Here is a 25,801-nt window from a genome sequence, read left to right on the forward strand (position 1 = left end):
AACTGCGAGAAAACAGCTGGGACAGGAGGAGGCCGAGAGTGTGTGGAGCTCTGCGCATCCCAAGGAGCAGGCAGATAGGAGGCACCCGCCACTGGTTTGGTAGAACATGAGCTGTGTAGGGCTGACAAGGTGAGTAGTGTGAGCAAGGAAAGAAAAGGCCTGTGAGGGCTTGGGAGATAGCTCAGTAGAAGAAGTGCTTCCCTAGCAAGCAGAGTCCTGAGTTCAATCTCCAGTACTGAAAAAAAAGAAAAGAAAAGAAAAGAAAAAGAACAGGGCTGTTGATACCAGCGCGGCTTGGGTATGATTTGGGGCATCCTGACCTTGCCCGGGCTCATGAGAGTGCAGCACAGGTGGCTGGCCTTGAGGCCACAGCTCCAAGCAAGCTGCCCAAGCCCAGCAGCAGCACTCAGCACTCCCGCAATCAGCTTATTGTCCCATGGCTTTCCACCTGGCCTCCAGCACCGCTCATTGCAGGCAGCTGGGTGGGGCAGCTGGCCCTTTTTGCCATGGTCTCCTAGAATAGGCAGGCTGAAGATGCTGCCCCAGTGGAAACCAGGCAGCAGGGACTGAGGCTGGAGCTGGGAGAGGGTTGCTCTCCTTCCCACCACCTCCACTGTGGAGGTCCACGGCCGCATGGCAGAGCACAGCCAGGGCCCAGCCTTGGTGGATCACAGGCCCAGAGCAGAGCTGACAATCAGGGTGGAGGGGCTGTGGGCATCTGTCTCACCAATCAGCCACTACAACCATCTTTTCAAAAGACATAATTGCCGATTGTAGGATGTCATTTGAAAACAGAGGGAGCTTCTGGGCCTAGATTGTTCCAAATAGTCACTAGGGGTCTGCGATAGCAATAATGATGACCAAGTGTATTAAGGTGCCACTCAGCAGTGAAGGTGTTGTCCCCAGAGGATAGGGAGCCAGTGTCCTGTGGGCTACCGCTGGTGGCCACAGACCTGGACATGGACATGCCAGAGAGTTTGATTAGTTCAAATCATTTCCCCAATTGTGATTTAATATTGAAGCTTTGGCTTGAGGACAGCTCGTGAGGCTTTCTTCCCTGGAGATTCAGATGGACTGAGATTGTCTTTTTGCCTTTCCACCTACACAGCAGATGAGGACTTCTTCTCCGCCCTCCACAAGTTTGCAGACTAAGAGAAAAGGACCCAAGGGAATGATGTTTACAAATACCCATCAAATCCTGTGTCACCTAGTTCATATCCCTCATAATTTTTAGGAATAATTTAGGAAACACAAAAAGTGTCTTACTTGAGATGTATGGGAGTGTATGCACACGCACATGCACACGCCAGTAGACGTATAAATGGGGGAAGCCCTGGAGAATGGACACACAAACCGGCAACTGTGAGCGAAGAGCAGTGCTGTTGAGAGTTGAGGTTTCAGATTTGAAGTTTCAGGCTCTTCTTGCCTGTTTCTGTAGGGAGTAGAGAGATGGATCGGAGCTGTTTGGGTTGTAATTGGTATCAAGAGAATCATTTTTATTCAGCTTTTCCTACTGACCAAGTTTTAATTTTTAAGAATAATATACAGACTTATTAAGTAGAAGTCTCCTCATTTGAGGAAGCTCCCAAGGTGTGCAGCAGGGAATGCCCAAGCTCACACACCCATCCTTTTGCTCTTAAGACTTCACTATACCAAACAATGTGATTTAGTTGCAGAAAAAAACAGTATCAATCTGATAGGCCAAAACTCAAGATTTCCCAGGCACCCTACCCCAAGCACTTCCCCTCTTGGTTTCCTAGGCACCCTGCCCCAACCCCAACCCCAGCCCTGCCCCATATTGTACTCTGGTCTCAGCTCACTTCCCTCTGACCTAAGCAGAATTAAGTTGCAAGGAAGAAAAATGACATCCACCTGCAATCTGGCTGTTCCATCCCCCATCACCCTCCTTAAAAGATCCTATAAAGTCTCCTGTGCCCCCTTTGTTTGGGGCTGTCTTGGTCCGCAAGACAGCCCTCTGCATGAGCTTCCAATAAACCCACTTTACTCTTGTCAGTGTATCTGGTCCTGTTCTGTGTGGGTTCGGCTGCCTCAGTTTAACCTTTCACAATCCAAATGGAAGACTTTTTGCACCGAGGAGTTAGATGTCTTACTCTTCTCTTGGTGCTGGGACCAATATCTGACACTCAAAATGAAGGAAGGAAAGTTTTAGTTAGCTCACAGTTATTGGAGGTGTCAGTCCATACACAGCTGGCTCCAAGGCAGAGCAGCACAGGGCAGAGAACAACCTTTCATGGTGGCAGCAAAGAGCAAGAGCGCAAGGGAGGGGCAGCAGCAGCTCAAGCAATTGGCTTCTCTTCCCTCCTTACATTGTAATGAAAATTACTTGCCCCAGGGCAGGTGCAGCACCCACACCCACAGTAATCAATCACAAACTCCAGAAGCTGCCACATGGCATGGCGTTGGGGGGGGACACCTAGACACAAACCAGAACAGAAGGCAGCTCTTATTACACTAATCTAGTCGGCTGAGGAATCCAGAAGTTTGAATGACCAGCTCAGTCAGGTTGGAGTTCAGTTTAAATTCAATTTGCAAGTAGGAAGTGCAAAGCTGATAGCAGGTTATTACATGATTGGTTACATGGAATACAAGACTTGTGTCAAATAATTGTCAGGCTGATTTGTGCAGGAACATTTGGAGGGGGGCGGCTCTGAGAAGCGTAGGTAGACTTGCAAGGGTCCTTGACTGGACCAGTCTTCCCCAAACATGACGGCCTTGTAGCCCTTGGAGCAAGTTGGAATCACTGCATATGTTCTTTTTTTCTTTCTTTCTTTCATGCAGGGTTTCACTACGCAGCTTGGACTCACAGTGATCCTCCTGTTTTCTGCCTCCCTGGTGCTAGGGTTATAGGCGTGTGCCACCCTGCCTGGACTCCATTGCCGGCTCAGCGCCCCCAGGGGTGGGGCCAGCGTGGATAGAACCCTGGCCCCTGCGCTTGCCTAAGCAAGCATTTAGGCCGCTGAGCAATCTCGCAGGCCCTTCACTGCATATTTTTAAAGCACAAGCCAGACACTGTTGGCTTGACCCACACATTGTTAAGGAGGAACATCTGGGCCTAGACAGTCAGGGCTGACTGACAGGCAGCTTGAGGATAGCCACGGACTATGAACAGATTTCTGACTTTGGCTATAATATGCCTACGAGTCTGCCACCCTACAAGTGTGCCCTTACAATTGGAGAATGTATCTTTTGCGGGGGATTTTGTGCTGGGTTAGGAAGGGCATTTTACAGAAAGCTCCTTCTACTCTGAATTGCAGAATTTTGAAATTTTAAATGTTGACTCGAACAGTCAAAAACAAAAATGGGCAAACCATAATCTTAAAAGTAATAATGAAATTTTGCCTTTAAAGTAGAGAAAGTTTTGATTACTTTTTTTGTTTGGTGAGTGAAATGCTATATAGTTTCCCAAGTTAGTTTTAAAATATTTCCATTAACTGTAGGTGTTTAAAAGAAGTTATCAGAACTTCACTTTCCTTCACAAGTAACTTGTTCCTCTCTGGAATGACACATAGAGTTTTTCTTCATCTAACCCTACTGGTGACAGCTCATAAAAGATTAAATAGGTTTGAGGCCATGTAGGAAATAAAATATTACCAAAGCCCACAAAAGATAAATTAATCTTATATGTTTTCTTTAATGGCAGGATAGCACAATTAGGTCTTTTTAAAAAAAAAAAAATCTCTTCCCTCACTTTTTAGTTTGTTCTGTTTTTTGATACAGGGTCTTGCTATGCAGTTTGGACTCATAGTGACCCTCCTGTCTCAGCCTCCTAGTGCTGGGATTACAGGTGTGCACCACCACGCCCAGGTCTCCCCTCCCCTTTGATTGTTGGACAGATACCACTCCTCGTGTCTCATGGGCTGTGATCAAGTTACTCTCTTACCCCTCATGTCTTCTGTAGTTAATGCAAACTGTACGTTTAGATCGGAGTAGCTTACGTACTCGGTCTCAAAAGTCTGAAGACTGGATTTGGAAAGCATAGTTTGGAATTGCTTGTCCATTAACTCAAGCAGTGAAAAATAAATATTTCAACTTCACACTAGAAACAACAACAAAAAATTCAATTGTGGTTCAGTGGCATGACTTTGAACTTCATAGTTCTTGTTACAACTATTCTTCCAAGTCCTAATGTGTCCCCAAGCTTTGGGTGAAGCTACAGTATATCTAAACTTTTATCTGAAATTTCCAAGTCCCCCTGTGCTGTGATCCCTGTCCTATTGGGGTTTTGTTTATTTAATGTAAGCCTTTTGTAAACATGACAGGTACAAATGTCACTCATAAAAATTCTAAAGTATGTACACATTTAATAAATTAAATTTAATATGCTCAGTGACAGTGAAGGGGCTTAATGTTAGTTAAGTTGCTGGGGGGTTTGGTCCACATGGAGGCAATTCGGGCTGCCCTCCCCCACCCCCAGGGGTCCCCAGCTGCTACAGTCACACACTTGGAGCAGCGGTGCTTATTCTGGGATTCCTGGCATCATCTTCCCAACTTTCCCATTGCCCAGGCCCCTGTGCACTCCTGAGAATTATCGTTTTAAGAAAAGTACAAGGCTTTTGGTGTATTGAAGGTGCTGTCTTTATATTTCTTCTTCTTCTTCTTCTTCTTCTTCTTCTTCTTCTTCTTCTTCTTCTTCTTCTTCTTCTTCTTCTTCTTCTTCTTCTTCCTCTGTATTTGGTTGTCATAGGGTCTCACTACGCAGCTTGGACTCATAGTGATCCTCCTGTTTTTCAGCCCCCCCAGTTCTAGGATTACAGGCACACACCACCATGCCTGGTTTCAGTGGCTGGCAAGGCACATCTGGGGTTCCAGGACTGGCACAGCATGCAGTACCAGGGGCTGAACCTGGGTCCTTGCACTTTCCAGGCAGGCGCATAAGCTGCTGAGCTATCTCTCTAGCCCTGTGGGTTGCTTCTTCAAACTGATGTATCATTGTTATAAAGTTGAAAGGCTAGTTTTAATATGAATAGTAAATTCTGCCGTATTGTGACAAACACTTAAGAAAGCTGATCACTGAGTGGATGATTAATCCTAATGAACAGCACCACATACTCTGTGCATATCTATAATTGTTTTTTTGTTTTGTTTTTTTTTGCAGAACCGGGGATTGAACTCAGGCCCTTGCACTTGCCAGGGAAGCGCTTATTCCACTGAGCCATCTCCCTGGCCCCCCTATAATTCTTGAATGCATGTTAATTAGATCCCTCCTATGTGAGGGCACCATGCATAATATCAATTAGATTCTTGTGATGTTCCAAAGGGTTTTAGACTTTAATAACATGGAAATAATGTGTGCAGCAAGTTTTTTCTGATTGAGGAATCAATGTATTGAGTCAGTTTTAGTATTGAAACTGAAAACTTGAAATGTATGAACAGAAATCAATAAAAGAGCACACTTTTTTTTCATAGGAAAATTACCTAATTTGGGAAAATACTTTTGGAGCAAGAATTTCCAAACATTTCTGGAGAAGACTAATGATTTAGGAAATCTTAAGATTTTTTGCACAGCAGTGGGTACAAATGCAACATAAGAGTAGAGATGCCACAGGAACAGAAGAGAGGGACCCCATGCATGTTTGGAGCCATAAAGAATGATAGAGGTGGCACTGTGCCACCAAGGAAGGGACTGTGGACTCTTCAATACTCAGCTGTAGGTCAGGGTGGTCCAAAGTGTAGGGAGCAGCGGAAGCTGGAAATTGGGCACATGCATGGGGACAAGACAAGACCTGCTTGAGAATAAAGAGCCCTGAAAACAGTCAAGCTGCTTTGGTCCTGAGGAAACACCTTACCTGAGACAATTCCGGTCATTAGTCACCAGGTAAACCTGTGTTGTGCGGTACTAACTCTGTCAAATATAAATAAAAGCCCATGCAGGGTTTGAGCAGTTCCTTTCCTCCCATCAGGAGAGAGAGGGCTCCACCTGACCTCAGCTTTCATTTCTTATCTTTTTTTTCTTTTTTGGCGGAACCAGGGATTGAACTCAGGCCCTTGTGCTTACCAGGCAAGTGCTTATTCTTCTGAGCCATCTCTCTGGCCCCACTGTCTCTTACCTTTTTATTTCTTCATCCTTCCACTATTTTTCCCCAGGTAACATCAAGAACTGGGCTGGTTCAAGGCACCGAAGTGCAAAAAGATATCAAAAAAAAAAAGAAAAAAAAAGAAAGAAAAGAAAAGAAATTGGACCCCTACAGCATACTATGCACAAAAATCACCCCCAGAAAGGATTAAGAACTTAGACTTGAAAATCAAAACTTTTAAATGTTTAGGGAAAAGAATATTAGAAAATATATTTACCATCTGAGGTTAGAGAAAATTTAAAAAGACATGGAATACATATACCACGGAGGGAAAGTCTGATGTTTGACTACGTAAAATTTAAAATTATTTCAAAAGATACCAGAAAGGAATCTCTTGCTGGCAAGAGATACTTGCATCATTTATAACCCCTAAAAAAAGATGAATTTGTTGACTAGGCAAAGTGGTACATTTCTGTAGTCCCAGCACTCAGGACGCTGAGCCAGGCGGATGGCTTTCCATCCAAGGCCATCCTGGGCTACATAGTGAGTTCAGGCCCAAGTGAGCTGAGCTGTGAGGCTTTGTCTCACAAAACCTCAGACATTTCCTGAAACATCAGGAAGCAGGATTTTCTTGCTTTTGGTGAGGATAACAGCAAAGCTCTTATAAATGAGTTGCCCCTATCCCCACCACTGGCCACCATGACAGAAAAGCTTAGAAACCAGCCTGGGGGATGTGCAGACCACGCCTTGTTCCCGCAGGCCCCACTCACATCAGATCAGTCAGTTGGTGCAGGTAGGGATCGGTGGACGCAAATGAGCAAACATGCATTTACGCCTGCTCTGGGGTGGGGCAGGGGACATTGCTGGGTGCTCAGTTGTTCTGGGTGACGCAGAACAGAAGCTCAGCAAAGCTCCCAGGATCACAGTGGTAACAGGAATGGCCAGCAGCGGGTCTGTTTTTAAGTGGGGAGGCATCTGTATTACGAACGTGAGCATTGCCGTGAGCCAAGCTAGGCACTCAGGAGGTGAGGCAGCTAGTTGTAAGGTAAGGAAACAGGTTCAGAGAGGTTGCACAGTGTGTTTGAGTCTGTCTGTCTGTCTGTCTGTCTCTCTCTCTCTCACACACACACACACACACACACACACACACACACACACTCGCACACACTCCAGCCCCACAGTGGATAAAGACTAGCAGCAGCAGCAGCAGCAGACAAGTTGCAAGACACACTTTATTCACTCGCTGGGGTGCCTGGTGGGATCCCGGACAGCAGCCCTGGCTTCTGCACAGGTAGAATGGGGTAAGGGCACTAGTTGGAGGGGTGGAAGGTGCCTCGTTGGTGCCACTGCATGTCTCGGATGCGGCGCACAGACTGCACCTGGGGGTGGGGAGCCCCAAAGTCGCTGCTGTCCTTGTACTCCCCCTTCTCCAGCAGGTACTGCAGTCCGCGGTAGCCAGGGTACTGGTAGCCAACCCACCTGCAGGGCAGAGGCAGGCAGTGCATCCTTCAGCCATCAGGAAGGACAGAGTTGCCCTTTCTCAGTGCTAAGCAGGATGCCACTTCCCACCCACCCTTCCAGCATGGAGCCTCCGCTTGCTTCCTTCTTTTGTTGGGGCGCTCACTAACTCCCAATGTAAAGTTTGACCCAAGGCCTGGTACCAGGATGGCAGCAAGGAGACATCATGAGCTTGCAGATGCTTAGGAGGAGACAGACTCCTTAAGCATCTCTTTCCTGCCACTCCCAAACCCAAGCCCAGCACCAAGGCCCATGGAGTGTGGAGAAGATTCCAGAAAATCCCTATAATCTACCACTCCCTATTCAAGGCATTTACTGTGTAGAGGACAATTCGGTCTTTTGAGCACTTGATGAACATTACAATCTTCTCCCTACAAGGAGCTGCCCAGCCAGGTTCTGTGAACACCTGCACCACTGTGTCTCAGTCCTGTGCCCCAACATCTGTGCATTGTAGCCACCAAGGCCTCCATGGAGTCCCTCAAGGATTCCTACCACAGGCCCTTTGCACACACCACTCTCTTTTTCTAGGATGCCTTTCCTCATTTTCTTATGTAGCAGTTCCCACTGTGCCTTGATGTGTCCCCTCAAGCCTCCTTCTTGAGAACGTAGCTGAGATTTGCATTGACTCTTAAACTGCTAACAATTGTTCCCTGTGAAGTGTTAGGCAGATGCCAAGGCCCCCTCTTCTGTCTTCACATTCTGAGTGCCTGACAGGGTGCCATTCAACAAATTAAATCAATGAAAGGATGAATGCATGAGTGAACACACAAGTTTGCACCTTATGTACAGAGCTTGAAAAGCTCCAGGAAGCCAATGTGTGTTGTTAACCCAGCTTGCTAGGCCTGAAAAGCCCTAATCTGTAGAACTCACCAGTTCCTCAGTGTAAGTTTGCTAAATATGGATGATTTCAAGTTCCAATGATGGATGGGCCAGAAGCCACAAAGTTTCTGGAAATTTAGGATTTGACTATTACAAGCTGGTGCATTGTTCCTAGGTCAAGGGTGTTGGTCCCAAGACCCTCACAGAGACCCGCTGAATCTGTGGCGCTCCAGTCCCTTATATATAATGGCATAGTGCTTGGAAAGAACCTGGGCACATCCTCCTGCATAGTGTGAATCATTCTGGATGACTTGCAATACTTGATACAGTACAAATGCTATGTAAATGGTTGCCACAGTGTTATTTGGGAAATCATGACAAGAAGGAAAAAGTGTATATACGGAGTGCAGGTGTGAATTTTCCACCTGCGGGTGGTTGAATCCCAGGATATGGAGTGTTGGCCAAATGGGCCGGCTATGGCATACACAGGTGGGAAGCCCTTTTGGGGATCGTTGTAGAATCCGTGTTTGCCACAGGGAGCAATCCCTCAGTAATCCCGGGGAAGGTTCATGTGTCAAAAGCCTTCCCTTTGATGGAAAGGGACCCCTGTCTGCAGACTCGAGCATACAGGGAAAGGCCGGGCTGGGTTAGACTCCCTGATGCACAGCTATATGAAGACCAGTCAGCTCAACCCCCACTTTCTGCCTTGACTCACCTAAGCCAGCCCACCACCCACGCTGCTCTGCTTCTCCGGGCTGAGCGTGCAGCTGAGCTTTCTCTGCCCAGAGGCAGCGGGCTGTGCAAGTGTAGTCCCGGGTGCAATTTCCGAGAGTCACACAGGGCTGGTGACTTGAGCCCACTATCCAGGGGGAAGCCTGAAGTCTTACGGGGTGGTGACACAGTCGCTAGCGAGTTCGTGGCTGAGCAGGATGCGGGCCCCTGGCGTACTTACGTGCCGCTCTGCACACGCACGGACGACACCTTTTCCTGGTAGCCGTGGGCGTGGAAGCTGGGCACGTCGTCATCGATGATCTCCATCTTCTTCCCCGTGAAGTTGGGGTTTTCATAGAGGATGATCTTGTGCTCCTGGCTGTCCTGTTGACGCGGTGGGGGATGCATGAGTGTGGGGGAGGGGCTGGGGGAGAGGCTCCACCTCCTTCTCTGTCCCCCGCTGGGCTCTGCCCATGACCCTTACCTACACCTGGGTGTCTGAGACAGTGGCCACTCGCAGACTTCCTGTTTTCACTTAGCAAACCCCTCCCTGTCCTACACTTGGTGAATATTAGATTCTGGAAGGTCGTTTCTCTACCACAGCCTCGACTTCCTCTTTAGGATTCACACACCGGTGAGAATCAGGAACAGAGATGCCAGACGCTCACACTGGCATGGGTCTTGAGTAAGAGCTCATCCCTAACCTCAAAGCCCCAGAGAGCATGTTGCAGTCTTGCACATGGAGCCCTGGAGTGATCTAAGCCCCTCAGGGCTGAGCACGCTGGAGTTTCAGGCCAGTTTATAGTAAGAAACCCATTTCACAGATGAGGAGACTGAAGCCCAGGGAGGGGAAATAACATTTATGGGGTGCCTCAGTGAGGAGGTTCCTGGCCCACAGGAGGAGCCCACAGCCGCGGTAGCAGAGAGAGGGAGCAGGGTGGCAGGCTGGGGACTCACCACTTTGATGGGCCTCAGGGAGCTGAGTGAGTCGGTCCTCCGGCTGCTGGTCCAGGAGTCCCAGCGGGGGTACTCCCCCTTCTCAAACACGAACTGCTCACCCTTGCAGTTGGCCTGTTCATAGCCCACCCAGCTGCAACAGGGACAAAGGATGGGGGAACAAGTCAGTCCCAGCCCAGCATCCAGCGGCAGGACCCTAGCTGCCCACTCCCAACTGGGCTTTAACTTTGCCCAGCCTGGCAAGGAGCAGAAGCCCTGCTTAAAGCTTCACAGAGCTATTCCAAGTGCAGGATCATCTCAGGGCCCCAGTACTCAAGGCTGTGCTGCCAGCAGTCAGCTGAACACAGGCTGGAATACAAAGGGTGTCCAGAGACTGCCTGGCAGCAGATACACCTCATATGCCAAGGTCAGCAGAATGCTGGAAAATTAAGTATCCACTCTCAAAACACACAAGAAACAGAAAGGCAGCAGCCCTGCTGTCTAGCATCCACCAGTCTCCATGGCGCTGATGCTCCCATTGCAGCTGTCTCTGTGACGCCACCCAGAATGGAGCTGAGGAGAGAGGAGCGCAGTCAGCCCTCCATGCTGGTCAGACTCAGGCCGTGTAGCCTGGGTCCCTCTCCTCTGCAATTCCTGTTGCCAGTCTCTTGGGTCCACAGCAGAAGAGAGAGGCGGTTCTGTATTCGGGGAACACTGCTTCCAGGAGCTCCCAGGACGCCCAAATCCATGGCTGCGCAGATCCCTTACGCAAAACGGTGCAGGGTTTGACAGAATCTACACATATCCCCTGTATACTCCAGATCGCAGCTGGATGGCTCAGTTCCTAAGGTGGTACAACCGCCACGCAAGTACCCGGTATACTGCGCTGTTCAGGGAATAACAAGGAAGAGAAGCCTCACATGTTCAGCACAGAGTCGGTTCTTTCTCAAATATTTTCCACCCCTGGTTGGTTGAATCCAGGGATGTGAAAGTTGTGGCTACAGAGGGGGCCTACTGTAGCAAATAAAATGAAGGAGTGTCTTCAGGAAGGGCCTGGCTACGGAGCCAAGGAGGAAGAGGAGATGGCAGCCACAGCCTGAGGTGCCTAGCATCGCAGTGGCCAGTGCTCCCTCCTGCCGTGGTGACGGCTGTTCAGAGCTATGATCTGAGTCATCAGTGGAAAAGACAATTATGTTTGCTGTTCATTTAGAGGAAGATATGCTCTGGGTCCATAACCCTGCCTTAGACAGCGTGTCCTAGAGGGAAGCTGTCAAGAGCTCTGGATGGCTGAATGAGGATGTTCATCACGGTGGTGTTTATCATACCCCAGAAGACAGACAACCCGGATGCCCGGCAGTCAGGGTGGATGGAATACGCTATAGCATCGGCAGTCACAGAGCGTTCCAAAGCCATGATAAATAATGACGTAGGATGTGAGTTCTCAAATTTAATTAGTATAAGTAGCAATGGCAAACAGGCTTAAAGCAGAATCCTGGTCCCCAAACTCAAGAGTTTGATTCAGTGAGGCTGGAGTGGGACCCCAAGAATCTGCATTTGAAGCATCTCCCTTTTGAGATTCTGATGAACAACCACCTCAAGCCACTCCAGAAAACACTGCCGCAAAGGCCATGGAATAAGCCAGGTGATCCTGTACATGTCTCAAACTAAGTCATAAAACTATGTGTCTCATGACCCAGTTTTGATATTTTTCAAATCAAGTCTTAACAGATCTTACTTAAGAATGATTACTTCTGCACTCGCTTCGGCAGCACATATACTAAACTTGGAATGATACAGAGAAGATTAGCATGGCCCCTGCACAAGGATGACACGCAAATTCGTGAAGCATTCCATATTTTTAAGACTAAGATTATAAGTTTTGATGATGAAAAGACAGCAATAGATTTTCATATTGCAAAAAAAAGAATGATTACTTGAGTTTTATAGAATAAAACTTTTTTGTTCTAAATCATATCTGCTTAAACAGTATTTGTTTATTTATTTGTTGGATGGAGAGTCTCACTATACCTACAGTGATCCTCCTGTCTCAGCCTCCCCAGTACTGGGATTACAGGCATGTTCCACCACGCCTGGTTTTGGTGGCTGGCATGGCATGCAGTATCAGGGATCAAACCTGGGTCCTTCCTTGCATTCACTTGCCGTGTAGGCACTTAGACCATTGAGCTGTGTCTCCAGTCCTACACAGTAATTATTTTAATAATTACTGTAATAACTACTGTAATGAACAGCAATTATTTTTTAAATCAAACTTGAAGCCAGCCGTAGTGGCTCATGCCTGTAATCCCACCGCTTTGAGAGGCCAAGGCAGGATGATACCAACTTTGCACTCAGCCCGGGTAATTTAGTAACTTAGCAAGATTCTGTCTCAAAATTAAAAAGGGCTGGACGATGAAGCTCAGCGTGAATGCTATGGGTTCAACCTCTAGAACCACCAAACCCTCCCCCCAAATTTATATTTTTAAAAGAAACGGAAGAATGAAGTATGTCTGGAGTGGCTGGGGTTTTAGCTCAGTGGTAGAACGCTTACCTAGCATGGACAAGGCCCTAGGTTCAATTCTCAGCACCACAAAAGCTAAAGCTAACAGAAAGTGAAAAGAACTTCATTAAATTATGTTTCGGAAATTCTTCTTCCATCAACTTTTTTTTTTCTTTTTGGTAGTACTGGGAATTGAACTCAGGACCTTGTGCATGCTAGACAAACAGTGCACCACTGAGCTACATCCCCAGCCCCAAACTGTTAAAAGGCAACTGAAATCCAGATAGGGTACTCAAGTGGTCAAGACTTAATGTACCCAGAAAGGGCCCCTTGGGCACAGCAGATCCCCCAAGTGTGCCAGGTAGCTGGCTTGGCAGGGCAGGTCCTTTGCCTGCACCTGCCAGGCTCTTGCGCTCAGTGAGATACCTTGAGATGTGTGGTGCAGATCACTCTGGCATCCCCAACCATACCAGACCAGACCGGCCTTTGGGGTGGGGGTCCCTGTGGCCCTGATTTCTCCTACAGAGAAGGAACAGTCAGGGGCCAAGAAAGAGGCCCCTGCCATGCCATGCGCTTGGTGCTGAAGCTCCCTGCAGGCTCACGAGACTGTGTCTTTATAGGTAAAGACAAGGGGGCGCAGGCTCCGCCAGTCACCTCCCCCCACCCCAGTAGCCACCCAGCCCCCAGTGTATCAGTAAACCTGTTCAGACCCAGGATCTCCAGGACTTGGGGAGGGAGGTGTGGATGGAGAGCAGGGACCCCAGCCTTAGGCCTCTGGGGAGAGCAGGGTCAGCCCCAGAGCCCGTCAGTCTCATCTTACAGAGGAGCAAACTGAGGTCAGACCCCATACAACACAGAAGCGGTGGAGCCTGGATGCAGCCCCATCTGCCTCCCTGGGCTGCCAGTCCCCACCTTTCAGTTTCCTAGTTAGGAAACACATCTGGGGCACTGTGAGGACAGACACTCCCAGCCCCGCAGCCTGACAGCCTCCCTTGGCAGCCCCTAAGCAGGTGACACCCCCACCCCATGTACATACGGTCCAGCCTGCACCAGGACAGAGCCTGCCTTCTCCACGCCCGTCTCCTTCAGGTTGGGGCAGGGCCCGCTGAGCTCATGCGAGTGGCCCTGGAAGTTTTCCTGCTCAAAGATGATGATCTGTGGGGGAATGGGGGGCAGAGTCAGACCTGCCTGCAAGGAAGGAAAGGAAGGGGGACAAGTTCAGAGGCTCCAAGGATGCCAGAGGCTGCACCCCTTGGAGTCAAGACCAAACCTAAAGTCATAGAGTCCTCGCTCTGTGAGTGATCAGCTAGCTGTGGGACCTCATGCCTGCAAGTGTTCCTTTGGGGCCTCAGTCTCCCCTTCTTTGAAGTGGGTAGCAACTGGCCTGGTGGGGTTGTTAGAAGTACTTGGGCAGCATAATGCTTAGTCACGGAGTTTGATTTACAGGTAAGAGACATAGCCCTAGTCTTTCCTTGCAGTACTTCGAATGGAACCCATGGCCTTTTGCAAGTCAGGCAAATGCTCTGCCACTGAGCTGTGCCCTCATCCTTCTGTGATTATATTTATTAATAAGCAGGGATCCTGGAGCCCAGGCTGCTTGAGGCTGGTCCTAGGCTACAGGGCCACATTCTACATTTCCAACCAGCCCCTGGGCGATACCAGTGCTCTGGGTCCTTGGACCCCTTGGGAGGCACAACGTACTGTTTTGCTTCCCGCGGAGTGGGGTCTGTACACAAGTGCCTTCACCTCCATGTCACCTGCATGGGGTTTACTGGTCTCCCCACAACTGCCCCCTCAGGGTGCTTCTTATGGGGACATCATGTTCCTTGTCTCACCTGATCTTCTCAGCTTAGGAGGGGCTCACAGGGCCCCCATCAGAGACCTACCTGCCTGACGTCTCACAGCCAAGCACTGACCAGGGTGCCATTGTCACCTTTTGTGATTTTAGTGGGACTAGGGAGCAGAGTTTTTCTGGCCTCTCTTGCGTTGGAGCTGCCTCTGCATGAGAAGGGGGGCTCCAGGCAGCTGCAGAATCCACAGGGTCAGCAGTGGTGGGTAAACCCTCCCCAGCCCGGGGATTAGTCACATAAAGGAAGGCGTGGGAGCAGCCAGAAGAGCTCGGAGACAAATTCCACGGGCTCAGTGCAGCCTTTGTGGTCATTGACCTGGCTGGAGATTGGGGCCAGGAGAGGTGGGCTCGGCGGTGTGCGCTTGCTGTGCCACTGGGGAGCAGCTGGATCACTCTGAGCCTCAGCTGTCTTGCTGTAAAATGCCTGCTCTATGGTGGCATCAGGATGAACCAGGAATGTGGTTGCAGGGCCTGGCTTTCGGGGTGTGGGGAGGGGGAGTGAGGAAGGGCGTGAGGAAGGTCGGGTTCTACACACAGAGCCTGCAAAGCACCCAGCGTCAGAACCTCCGGGATGCTCCTCAGTGCAAGCAGGGCTAACACTTTCCATGTCACCTCTCTGTGCACACCTTCCCTGGCCAGTGCAGCAGCCACCAGGGACACATGGCCGTTGGACACCTGGATGAGGATGTGCTATAGAAAATACACAGCTGGTTTGTAGGCTTGCTGTGGGAAGATGAGGTAAAGGAGCTCCCTAAAGAACAGATTAAAATGCTCATATTTTGGATGTCTTGGGTTCAATAAAGTAAAAGATGATAACCTCACCTGTTTCTCTATCTTTTTACCTGGTGTGTGTGTGTGTGTGTGTGTGTGTGTGTGTGTGTGTGTGTTACTGGGGATTTAACCCAGGATCTTCACACTGAGCTGCATCCTCAGATCATTTTTATATATTTTCTTTTGGTCTCACTAAGTCGCCAGATCGCCCAGGTTTAGTTCAAATCAGCAATTGTCCTGCCTCAGCCTCTGAGGCCGATAGAATTATAAGCTTGCATCACCACAAGGCAAGCTGTTTTTTACTTCTTGAAATGTGGCTACTAGCACATTTGAAATTGCATACATAGCTTGTATTACATATCTGCTGGACAGTGCTGCCTCATACCTGGCTTTCTCACTGTTCTTCAACTCCTTCGTACAAACTCAGGGCCTTTGCACGGGCTGTTCCTGCTGCCCAGATCCTTACAGCAGCCCTGGATCCAGTCCGTACCTTGTTGTTCCTTTGCTGGACCCAGATCTCTGCTTAGACCTTACAACCTCAGAGAGGACCTCCCTGACGACCTGAGATTACCTACTCTGCCAGCTCTCTGGAGCCCCTCACCCTGCGTGGCCCTCTGTAGGGCTCCTGAGTGCTTGAAGTCCTACACTTGTGTATTTGTTTGCATCAGCTTTCTAGAACACAGGGCTCAGCAAGGACAGGCCAAGTCCCCAAGGGCTGCCTCAGCTGGGCCTGTCTGGCTAGGGAGGCACTGAGCAGAGGGCAGTGCCATATAGAATTCATGCCGGACTCCCCAAGCAGAGCCATGAGGGCAGCTGTGGGGTCAGTTACTGCTGGAGGTGTGGGCAGCAAGCAGATTGTGTGACAGAAGTCTAGTTGGGGCCAGGGGACATGCACATGTGTCAGGGTAAACCTGGTTCTCTGCCTCTGTGCAACCACCCTGTGTATAAATCTGATTATAGAAGTGGTGGAGGCTCAGGGGCATCAAATGTCTGCCCTAGATCACACAGCAAGAGCAGAGCAGGGAATCTCAAGGGCCACGTCTCCGGTGGGGCACAGGGTCCACCCCAGTCTCCAGGAGCCCTTTGGGTAGTCAGGTGTGAGGTTCCAGCAAGGCAGAGAAAGTAAGTCCCCAGAGCTGGAAGCTGAGTTGGAAGCCCTGGCCTGCCCCACACTTGGGAAGGGACCTCCAGGATTAGCTGTCATTGTGTAGACCTGGAGAGGAGAAGGCGCACAAAGGGTCCACCAGGAAGGAAAAAACCACGTGTGCTTTCAGAAAAGAGCGCCAGTTTGGAAAAGGAGACTCACTTGTCTTACCCGCCTGGTACTCACCTTGGGGTTGAGGGGCTGCTGTTTGCCCGCCTGGGTCTGGTGGTCTGAGGCCATGGTGGACTGTCCTGCGCAGGAGTGACCTGAAAGACAGAACGCCATCCTGAGGACCTTGCTGGCCCTCGGCTTCTTCCCTTGGGGACCTCAGGGCCATCTATTCTGGCCCCAACCCTGCGCTGTCCCCCTAACTGTAGGTTGCCCGAGAACCATGGGCTCTGGAGCAGTTGCTTGAACATCTCACCTCCACTTCTGCATCCAGGCTAGCTCATTTGGAGGAAAAAATGAAGTCCCATAAGAGGGTGGTGACAAATTAGAGCTTGGGATGGTGTCCCAAAGTGGCCTGGAACCCTGCTCCAGAATGCAGATGTCACCCAGAATGTGTGGCCCCTGCACAGACCCTGCTTTGCAAAAATGCTGGCTGTGTCTGGTCCCGCTGTGACTTCCAGTTGGGTGACTGAAGGCCCCTGCACCCTGCTTCAGCCTCCACCTGCTTCTAGAGGGGGCACTCCACCTCGAAGTGGGTCCTAATTGCCCTGCGGTGAGCATGGGGAGACAGGTGTGACGGTGGAAGGTGGGGCAGGGGCAGGTGGGAAAGCCTGGCAAACTCTCAGCCTCTTCCTCTTCCCCTGGGAGGGGCTGCTACTCCAGCTGTGGCTCCTGGGGATCAGCAAGGACACTCAGCCTTCATCTTCAGAGAGAGAGTCCAATGGCCAGGGCCCCTTCCTGCAAGAGGCTGGGCTGGGCCGTCTTCATCAAGGAAGAAGATCAGGTATGCATGTTAGGAGCAATATCTGACACTCTGCCAAGATAGCAGCATTCCGGGGGCCCAGGATCCCCCATTACACTCCTTGGCCATTGGTGTCCTCACACTAAAAACAAGGAAGCTTAGTCACCCAGCTCACTGGTTGGCTGTGCCATCTAGAACTACAGAGGCCCAGGCAAGTCACATCTCCCACTGCCTCAGTTTTCTGTCCTGACAAATGGGGTAGCAGTGGTGCCTGACCACAGGTATGAACAGATGGCGCAAATGCAATGATGTAAAGTGTACAGTTGTACGCACTTGGCAGTGGTCCTGCGGCACGCTCAGAGCCAGCTGGGATGGTATCCTTAAGATCATGTCCACCAAGCTTGGTGGCCTCAAAACCGCATGTTTTGAGGGCCCCTGTGGCTCTGAAGCCTGGACCTGAGGAGCACCAGGTGAAGGTAGTACATGTGGAGAAAGCTGGCTTGCTTGGCTGGAAAAGACCCCCGCTCCACTGTCCTTGGTGTGCAAACCTGTTCATGCTTTTCCACCCAGATGCTGGTGAGCCAAGGCTGCTGGCAAGCGTTTATTGTTCCTAGAGTACCTTCTGAATGCCCTCGGTGTGCCGGACACTGTGCTCACCTCGCCTCTCCCGATCCTCACCACGGAGGAAACCTCACACGCCCTCTCCCCATTTAACAGAAAAGAAAACTGAAGCCGAGAGCCCTGAAGTCTCTGCCCAAGGCCAGCTTGTCAGAAATCAGTGGCACCTGGACTCAAACCTGGCCCTCCACACTTTCCAACAGGCATGAGGGTGACAGAAAAAGGTCAGACAAACAAGAGAGCCATCCTTACCAGTGATACCAGCCCCCGCGAGTCCCCGTGAAGCCTGGCCACCCGGAGGTGGCATTTATACCTTCCCCAGGAGTACCAGTGCCAAGACGGGTGACTGCTGTGCCGCTGTGGAAAGCAGGGTGAGAATGCTGGATTAAGCCCACACCAAAGCCTGGGTCAGCAAATGCCCACAGACATTGTGTCTCCACACAATAATGTCATTAGCTTTCAGATTCGGCCATGCCAGGGTGGTCAGGCGGCTGGGCAAGGAGATGCCCACTGTGCATGCGTCAGCCCTCCAGCTGCCAGGACTGGGGCATGCCAGGTTCACAGGCACAGTCATCAGGCCCTGGGGCACAGCAGACAGCGTGATCTCAGTGGCCCTGCAGACAAATGGGAGGGGAGTTGGGCAGAGCCGAGCATTTCATCCACCCACCCACCCATTCACCCACCCACCCACCTACCCTCCCATCATCCACTCATCCTCCCACCCTCGCATTCACCCATCCATCCACCCATTCACCCACCCTCCCATCATCCACTCATCCACCCATCAACCCATCCACCCACCCTCCCATCCATGCACTCATCCACCCATCCACCCATCCATCCACCCATCCACCCATCCATCCATCCATCCACCCATCCAGTCATTCACCCATCCACTCATCCACCCATTCATCCACCCACACACCCTCCCACCCATCCACCCATCCACCCATCCATCCATCCATCCATCCATCCATCCACCCATCCATTCATCCAGCCATTCACCCATCCACCCACCATCCCATCCATCCACCCACCCTCCCATCCATCCACTCATCCACCCATCCATCCATCCATCCACCCATCCATTCATCCAGTCATTCACCCATCCACCCACCATCCCATCCACCCACACACCCTCCCATCCATCCACCCATCTACTCAACCATCTGTCCTCCCATTTGACAAATAGTTACTGGACATTCACTTGATGCCAAGCTCTGTTCTAGGGTCAGGCAATGTCAGGGGGAGGCCAACTCCAGCTAGGTCATCCAGGAAAGCTCAGGGAGAAAGTGGAGCCGTTGAGATGGAGAGATGGGGAGAGATGAGCCCCTGCCTGGGGACAGGGCCAGGAAGAAAATTCCACACAGCCTCTAAAATTTTTAAATTTCAAGATGTCATCTAGCTGAGTCACTAAGTTGCCCAGACTGAGCTCAAACTTGAAGATCCTCCTGCGTCAGCCTCCCAGGGTACAGGCATTACAGATGTGTACCATCATACCTCACTTTTATCCTTATTTCTTTTTTTAGTCCCCCCCCACACTCAGACTAGGTGCTAGGACAGAGATAGCCAGCAACCTGAGCATTTCTTCACACTCATACATTCCTTTGCCACCGCCTCCAGCATTGTGTCTAGTGAGGGCTTGGGGGAGCGGTACATGCAGGATCCTGCCAGATGTGACTGGCAACCAGGTGTTGCTGGCTGCGAACTCACAGCAGTCTTTTTGCCTCAGCCTCTTGAGTGCTGGATTTCCAGGTGTGCACCACCAGGCCCGGATGTTGCTGTGCTCTTGGTGCATCCTGGGTGACTTGCTTGTCTAGACAGTGAGCTCCACCACCTCTGGGCCCTTGGGGCCTGCCAGGGTCCAGCACTCACTAGGTGCTCAGAAAGTATTTGTGGCCTGGCCGAATGAGTGAATGAATGAATGGATGAATCAAGAGAGGAGGAGAGGGAGAATGTCTACATTTGGGTTCTACCAAATCAAACTGTAAGATGAGAGTTCAAGTACAAATCATTTATTGGGTGGGATTTAGGGAGGTAGAGAGGGGACACAGGGAGGGAAGCAAGCAGCCAACACAGGCTATCCCTGAGCAGGTGTCCCCAGCTTGTCCTGAAATCAGCTCCAGATGAAACTCACACAGCTCATTCTAACCAATAAACACGCGGGATGCAGAGTCCAGGTGAAAGCAGTCGATTGCAAGAGCTGGACTCCCCAAGGCCAGCTCCTCTTCCACCATCCTGGGATGGAGGTGCTGTGGGCTGGCAGTGTCCCTGTGGGCTTGGGGCCCTGTGTGACCACATGGGGCAGCACTTCACAGGCAGTATGAATGAGAAACAAGCCTGCACTGTGTTATGCCACCAAGACACAGGGGCTGCTTGTTACTGCGGCATACCCTGACTGATGCACGTAAGGGAAAGGCTTGGCTTCTCTGATCCACCTGTGAGCATTAACCTTGAGATGTTGACCTCACTGGATGAAGATCAGACACTCCTGGGTGTGTTTGCATGGGTCACAGAGATGCAGTCTTGGGAACAACATCTGGCCCCTGCGCCTTCCTCTCTGGCACTGCTCTCCTGCTCAGCTTCTCAGGCACTGTGAACTGAGCAGCTCCACTTGGCCACACCCTTCCACCGTGATGTTCCTGCCCTGGAGCCAGCTGACTGTGGACAGAAACTGTGGACAAATTAAACCTCTCCTGCTTCAGGCTGTGGGTGTCGGGCACTGTGTCTCAGTGACAAAAAATCTGGGTAATTCTTGCCTCATCTTCCTGCTCCCATGAAGAGAATGGGCCTTGGTGACCCCGCTGGGCAAACAGAATTTAGTCCTTAGCTGCAAAGGAGTCAGAACAAGAAGGTGCCTCTGAGTCTGTGGGGCTGGTGGCTTTCATGACCACCAGAAGTGATGCTCCTTTCTTACAATGTTGCAGCAGTCTCAGTGAGTTAGAAGTAGAAGCTTTCTTTCTTTTATTTATTTATTTATTTTTGTGGAACCGGGGATTGAACTCAGGCCCTTGCACTTGCAAGGGAAGCGCTTATTCCACTGAGCCATCTCCCCAGCCCCCTGGCAGTCTCAGTGAGGAAAGTACTTGAGAGAGAAAGGGAGGAGGGGAGGGGGGAGGGGAAAAGGAGGAAGGGGAGAGGGAGAGAGGGAAAGAGGTAGAGAGGAAGAGAGGGAAGGAGGGAGAGAGGGAGAGAGAGAGAGAGAGAGAGAGAGAGAGAGAGAGAGAGAGAGAGAGGTTATAGGAACAAAAAAGCTTTTTAGTGTGTATTCACGACTGACATCCAGACTTTGGGTCAGGAATCCCAAAATTTCAGCCCCCACTTGGACTTTACCTCCAAGTTATACACTTTTCTGGTTTCCATAGTACCCACATTACCTCATTTTCAGGAATTTTACAAGAATATCACACAATTGCCACAAGGTTTACATTTCCCAGACACTGTTCCCAGACATCTGCCTGTCATGGGGTAGTGGGGTTTAGTGTTTGCCCTATTTCCCAAGTTGTCCTAACTATTTGCTCCTATTTTATGACCCTGGTTTTCTCTAAGTGGGTTTATGGCTACTATTACTACATGGGAGGGGGTGAGGGAGTGAATTTATCTACGTTTAAAGTGAACTTAAGTGACCCTGTCTTAAAATAGTCTGTTCTGCCCCATCAGCAACAGTTATTAGTGACAGCCCCATCACTTTCTTGAGGTAAAGTAGGTAATAGAAGCTTTCAACAAAAACAATAAGCTGACCTAACTATAAATATGAAAGAATGCTACACCACAATGTGCACCATCAGCACACCTGCCCAGGCAGTGTAAGAGAGCAGGTAGACAGCTCTCCCTGTTTACCATCTGTAGGTTTGGCAAAGTCATTAGTGGAGAACTGAATGTCCATGTGACATTTGCACTCCACTGGACAGGTACCTTGATGGCAGCTACACGTGTACTGGGCCAGGGACATTGGTGACATAAACCTTACACACAGCATGGCTGCTTCTGCCAGTATTTCCCAAAATAGCAGAGGATTTGGAAGGTTCCAGCTGAGAGCTGGGGATCTGGGAACCTGGTCCCGTAGTCACCAAGCAGAGGCTGCTCCTAGTGGCTGCAGATTGCCCAGAATTTCTGTAGGTGCAGGAGGACACCCCAGACACGTGGGTATGCTATGTTAGCAGATGGAAGTGCCCTCTGCTTGCTCCCCAAGGCAAGATCTTAGGGAGGAGGCCCGTGGCCAGAAACAGCTCTTGTGCAGATGGCAGATGACAACAACCAGGGTGCAAGCTGGGGAAAGGACCACAGGCAGCAGAGGTGACACAAAAACCCTGAAGAGAACCAAGAGCTGGGTGGCCATACTGAGGCTCATTAATTTTGCATTGCCCAGGGAAGACATCAGAGCCAGCTGCCCTGCTTCCAAGAGCTCTGGGCTCAGCCCTGTCTTCATGAGCCCTGTATGTGTTCAGCATCCATGCTCCAGAAAGCATGGGGTTGAATCTACAATGGGGCCTGGGCTCCTTGTTTTCTTGTTTCCCTGGTGTGTTTAGGATGCCAAGTCAGGGAGAGTCCCTCTGTGCTTCTCAGCCATGGAGGCTCTCTCCAGGGTCTGTGTCTAGAACTGAACTGGGGTCTGTCCATCTCCTCATCATGTGTGAAGGAAGAAGAGGATGCAGAACCCCACTTGGTCCTGTGCCCTCTCTGTGAAGGCACGAGGGTGGTACTTACAAACCATGAGAGAGGTGTTTGGCTTTATTGCCGCCAGGTCAAAGATAAGGAAACAGGACAGGGAAGTTCTACAATTTTCCCAGAGGCATACAGCAAGTGGCAATGTCTGAGAGGACTCTGCTCAGTCTCACTGCCCCTAATCCTTCAACCATGCTGTCTCTAACCACTGAGCACACTGCCTCTCAATTCATCCAGTAACTAAACTTTACCCTGCTCTGCCTGAGGGATACACACTCTTGCCTCTTGGTCACTCTCAGGCTCTGGCCCTGGAGGAGAGAGGGCCTGTTCTACCTTGGAGCTAAGAGCAGGTTTTTAGAGTTACATCTGGGATCAGATCATACCTCTCTCTTTCTCTCTCTGGCTGTGTGACTTTGGTACTTGGCTTGCCCTCTCTGAGCCTCCTTGGGGAGGGGGCAAAGTGTGATGAATTTTCTGAGAGCAGGTGGTTATTGTGGCCTTGAGGCCTCAGACAGAGTCGTGTGGGCACCAGTGACTACCTGCAGCTGTCGTGGATCTGGGGTCCATCTGGCCTCCGACTCTAGAGTGAATCCAGCTCAAGCCCAGGGAGGGTGCATGTGTGGTCTGAGGAAGGTAGGCACACTGACACACAATGGTGTCAGCTTCCCTGACAGGCTTCCCTCTCCCTGCCCAGTCTGGGACTCTATCTTGAACCATCTTGGTGCTGCTAGGTGCTGGGAGAGCAGCACGTACCCCTCGTAGGTGCTCAATAAACATCACCGTGGCTGGCATCAAGGGCAGGAGCCTCAGATGGGCTGAGCACACCCTCCACGGCCCATGAGAATGGAAAAGGGGGCTTCAGAGCCAGCCCCAAATGTGGCAAAAGCTGCGGCACCAAGGCAAGGGTCATCTCCCCTCTGGGCCTCTGTTTCCCCTTCTGCACACCAGCATCATTAGCCCCTGCTTTTGCTCTTAGCTCTGCAGCAGCTCTGGTGGCAGCTGCTAGTATTGCCGTTGCTGTGGCAACTGCCACTGCTGCTGTGGCTTTCCTTTCTACTCTGTTTCTAAGGGCTTGCTGTCCTGGTGGGTGTGTCCCAGTGGACTCAGGCTTGAGTGTCCAGGAGCAGTGCCCAGGCATCGGTCTCAGCCCTACTTCTGCTTATCCTTGTGGCCCCGGGACAGATTGCTCATCCATTAACCAGCCTGAGAGTGGCCCATCTCCTGGAAGACTGAGGGGATTCAATGGGATGGGGTCTGAAGACCCCCAGGCACAGGGAGACGTGAGAGGGAGGAAGGAGACAGGAGGCTGCTGTGCCCACTTGGAGTTCCAAGCCCTGCCCTGACCCATTCTAGTCTGAGGCCCACCCCAGCTCCCCATCCCCACCAAAGCAAAGCCACAGTGATTTCTGAGCAGTAAATTCTTTTTCTGCAGGTTGGAATCACGACAAACTGCCATACTCTTTTCAGTCCTCCCCTCCAGCCTCCCACACACTGGCTGCCTGAGCAGGGGTGGGGGTGGGGGAGCCTGCAGGTGCCTGAGTGACAGGGAACAGAGGCAGGAGGGCCGTGGAGGAGGGAGGGTGGGCAGATCCCCAGTGTGCCTGCGGAAGCCAGGCAGGACACCCCCTCTTCTTTCACTCTGAGGCAGATGGGCCCCTCTATGCCTGGTACTGCCAAGGAGACCCCATGCATCTCCCCAACCCTGGCAAGGCCTCAAAGGCTCAGAACAGCAGTCCTAGGTGGGGATGGCTCCCAGCCAGGTCACAGAAGACCCCTGGGATGGGGACAGAGCTGCAGAGGCACAGAAGGGGCTGCACCACTCCAGCTCAGCCAGTTCTCCGTGCCTCCCAGCAGGCCTCCTGGAGCCCCTTTCTGGCCCTGAAGAGAAAAGTCAGAGCCCTCCTAGTTTCAAAGCCCTAATGGGCCTGACTCTGCTCCCATCTGACTCCTTCCTCTCTTTTCTTACTGACCCCACTCTGCACCAGCTGCTGCCCTCCTGGCCGTCTGTCTCTGTCCCCAAGCACGTTGCTTCCTCAGCCTGCCCATAACATGCTCATTTCTGTTCATGTGTTGGGTCCCATGGTCACCTCTCCAGAGCAGGGTTCCCACCCCGCAATTTCCACCTCTGCGCCCTACCTGTGTGTTCTCCTTAGCACTCACTACCTCCTCACATGACCCTCAGAAACTACCTGATCATATTCTTCATCCTGGAAAAAGTGCAACCTTGAGTTCATGGGCTTTTGTAGTATAAATTGATGGCAGGAGAGAGACTGAGGGGGAAATGGTAAATGGATAGGAGGATAGAAGGGAAGGGTGGATGGAAGGATGGATGAGATAATGGATGAAAACACGGTTGGAAGAAGGGTCAAGGCATCTGGATGCACAGAGATGGATTGAAGGAAGAGCTGACAGATGAATGGATGGGTGGGTGGGTAGGAGGATAGAAAGATGGGTGGACAGAGGTAGGGAGGGGTAAACCAATAGTGAGAGGACAATTAAAAGATGGAAAGAAGGAAGAATGGAGGTTGCACACATGGAGGGATACATGGAGAGATGTGTGGGTGGAGGGATAAGTGGGTAGGTGGATGGAGGGATGGATACAGGGTGCACAAGTGAGAGGAGGGATGATGGACGGGTGGATGGGGGTGGATGATGGAAGGATAGGAGGGATGGTCCATGGATACACACTGGCGGGCACACAGTAGACGCGGTGGGCCTATCCTGTAGCCCTGTGCCTCCCCCAGCGTGGCCCCAGGAAAGGACAGAGAAGATGGTGGCAGGTGGGGATTGACCCAGGCTTTATTAAGAACAGCCCTTGTCCCAGCCCGGAGGCCTCCTCTTCTAGCGCCTGAGGCCTGGGCGTCTTCAGCTGCTAAGGAAGCAGCCCCTCTTGTGCCACTTCTGGTCGCGGACGCGGCGCACGGATTGCAGCTGCGGCTGCCCTGCGGCCCACTCGTTCCAGTGCCGGTACTCGCCGCGCTCGAAGGCGAACTGGCGCCCACGGTAGCCCGGAAACTCGTAGCCGACCCACCTGCGGGCCAGGGTAGCACGGTGAGAGGCGCGGCCCACAGCGTCTCCTCCGACCCCGCGTCCGGGAGGAACCCAGGTTTATGCGCTGCAGCTCTAGCCTCAACTCTCTGCACTCACGCTGGCCTCCTACCCTGCTTCCAGGCTGCCCAGCCTGGAGCCTTTGTATACTTTGTTTCTTCGGCCCAAACCTCAGTCTCTGTATCCCTGTATCCCTGTTCTATTTCAATCTCTCTCTCTCTCTCTCTCTCTCTCTCTCTCTCTCTCTCTCTCTCTCTCTCTCACACACACACACAAAGCA

The 25,801-nt window shown here is 51.1% G+C and overlaps 2 protein-coding genes and 1 non-coding gene across 4 annotated transcripts in view; 1 reads left to right on the forward strand and 2 right to left on the reverse strand.

Annotated features, from left to right (window-relative positions):
• Positions 1-7,249: 7,249 nt before the first annotated feature.
• On the reverse strand, positions 7,250-18,076 carry Crybb2 (crystallin beta B2). Its single transcript, XM_004628016.1, has 6 exons — positions 18,061-18,076; positions 16,467-16,546; positions 13,553-13,671; positions 10,041-10,173; positions 9,325-9,467; positions 7,250-7,514 (listed from the first exon to the last, which is right to left on the reverse strand). Exons 2-6 carry the CDS (start codon positions 16,518-16,520, stop codon positions 7,346-7,348), a joined length of 618 nt encoding a protein of 205 aa, XP_004628073.1. The 5' UTR covers positions 16,521-16,546; positions 18,061-18,076; the 3' UTR covers positions 7,250-7,345.
• LOC111815800 lies at positions 11,773-11,879 on the forward strand. Its single transcript, XR_002820435.1, has one exon. It is a non-coding gene; the product is annotated as a U6 spliceosomal RNA (small nuclear RNA).
• Positions 18,077-25,322: 7,246 nt separating the features above from the next.
• Crybb3 (crystallin beta B3) overlaps positions 25,323-25,801 on the reverse strand; it is a 5,167-nt gene continuing 4,688 nt past the window's right edge. For both annotated transcript variants that reach the window (XM_004628018.1, XM_004628017.1), the window contains one exon: positions 25,323-25,504. In XM_004628018.1, the coding sequence (XP_004628075.1) occupies positions 25,339-25,504 (166 nt within the window). In that variant the 3' untranslated portion in view covers positions 25,323-25,338. The remainder of the gene's footprint in view (positions 25,505-25,801) is intronic.

Source organism: Octodon degus, unplaced genomic scaffold (genome assembly GCF_000260255.1).
Source record: "Octodon degus isolate 3935 unplaced genomic scaffold, OctDeg1.0 scaffold00021, whole genome shotgun sequence".
NCBI classification, from domain to species: Eukaryota; Metazoa; Chordata; class Mammalia; order Rodentia; family Octodontidae; genus Octodon; species Octodon degus.

Coding starts and splice junctions, on each gene's coding strand:
- Crybb2 (XM_004628016.1), bottom strand. CDS start 16,520: ATGGCCTCAGACCACCAGACCCAGGCGGGCAAACAGCAGCCCCTCAAC. Junction 10,174..13,552: donor GTCCTGGTGCAGGCTGGACC/GTATGTACATGG, acceptor TCCCTGTTGCAG/CTGGGTGGGCTATGAACAGG. Junction 7,515..9,324: donor GTGCGTGTGCAGAGCGGCAC/GTAAGTACGCCA, acceptor TCTGCCCTGCAG/GTGGGTTGGCTACCAGTACC.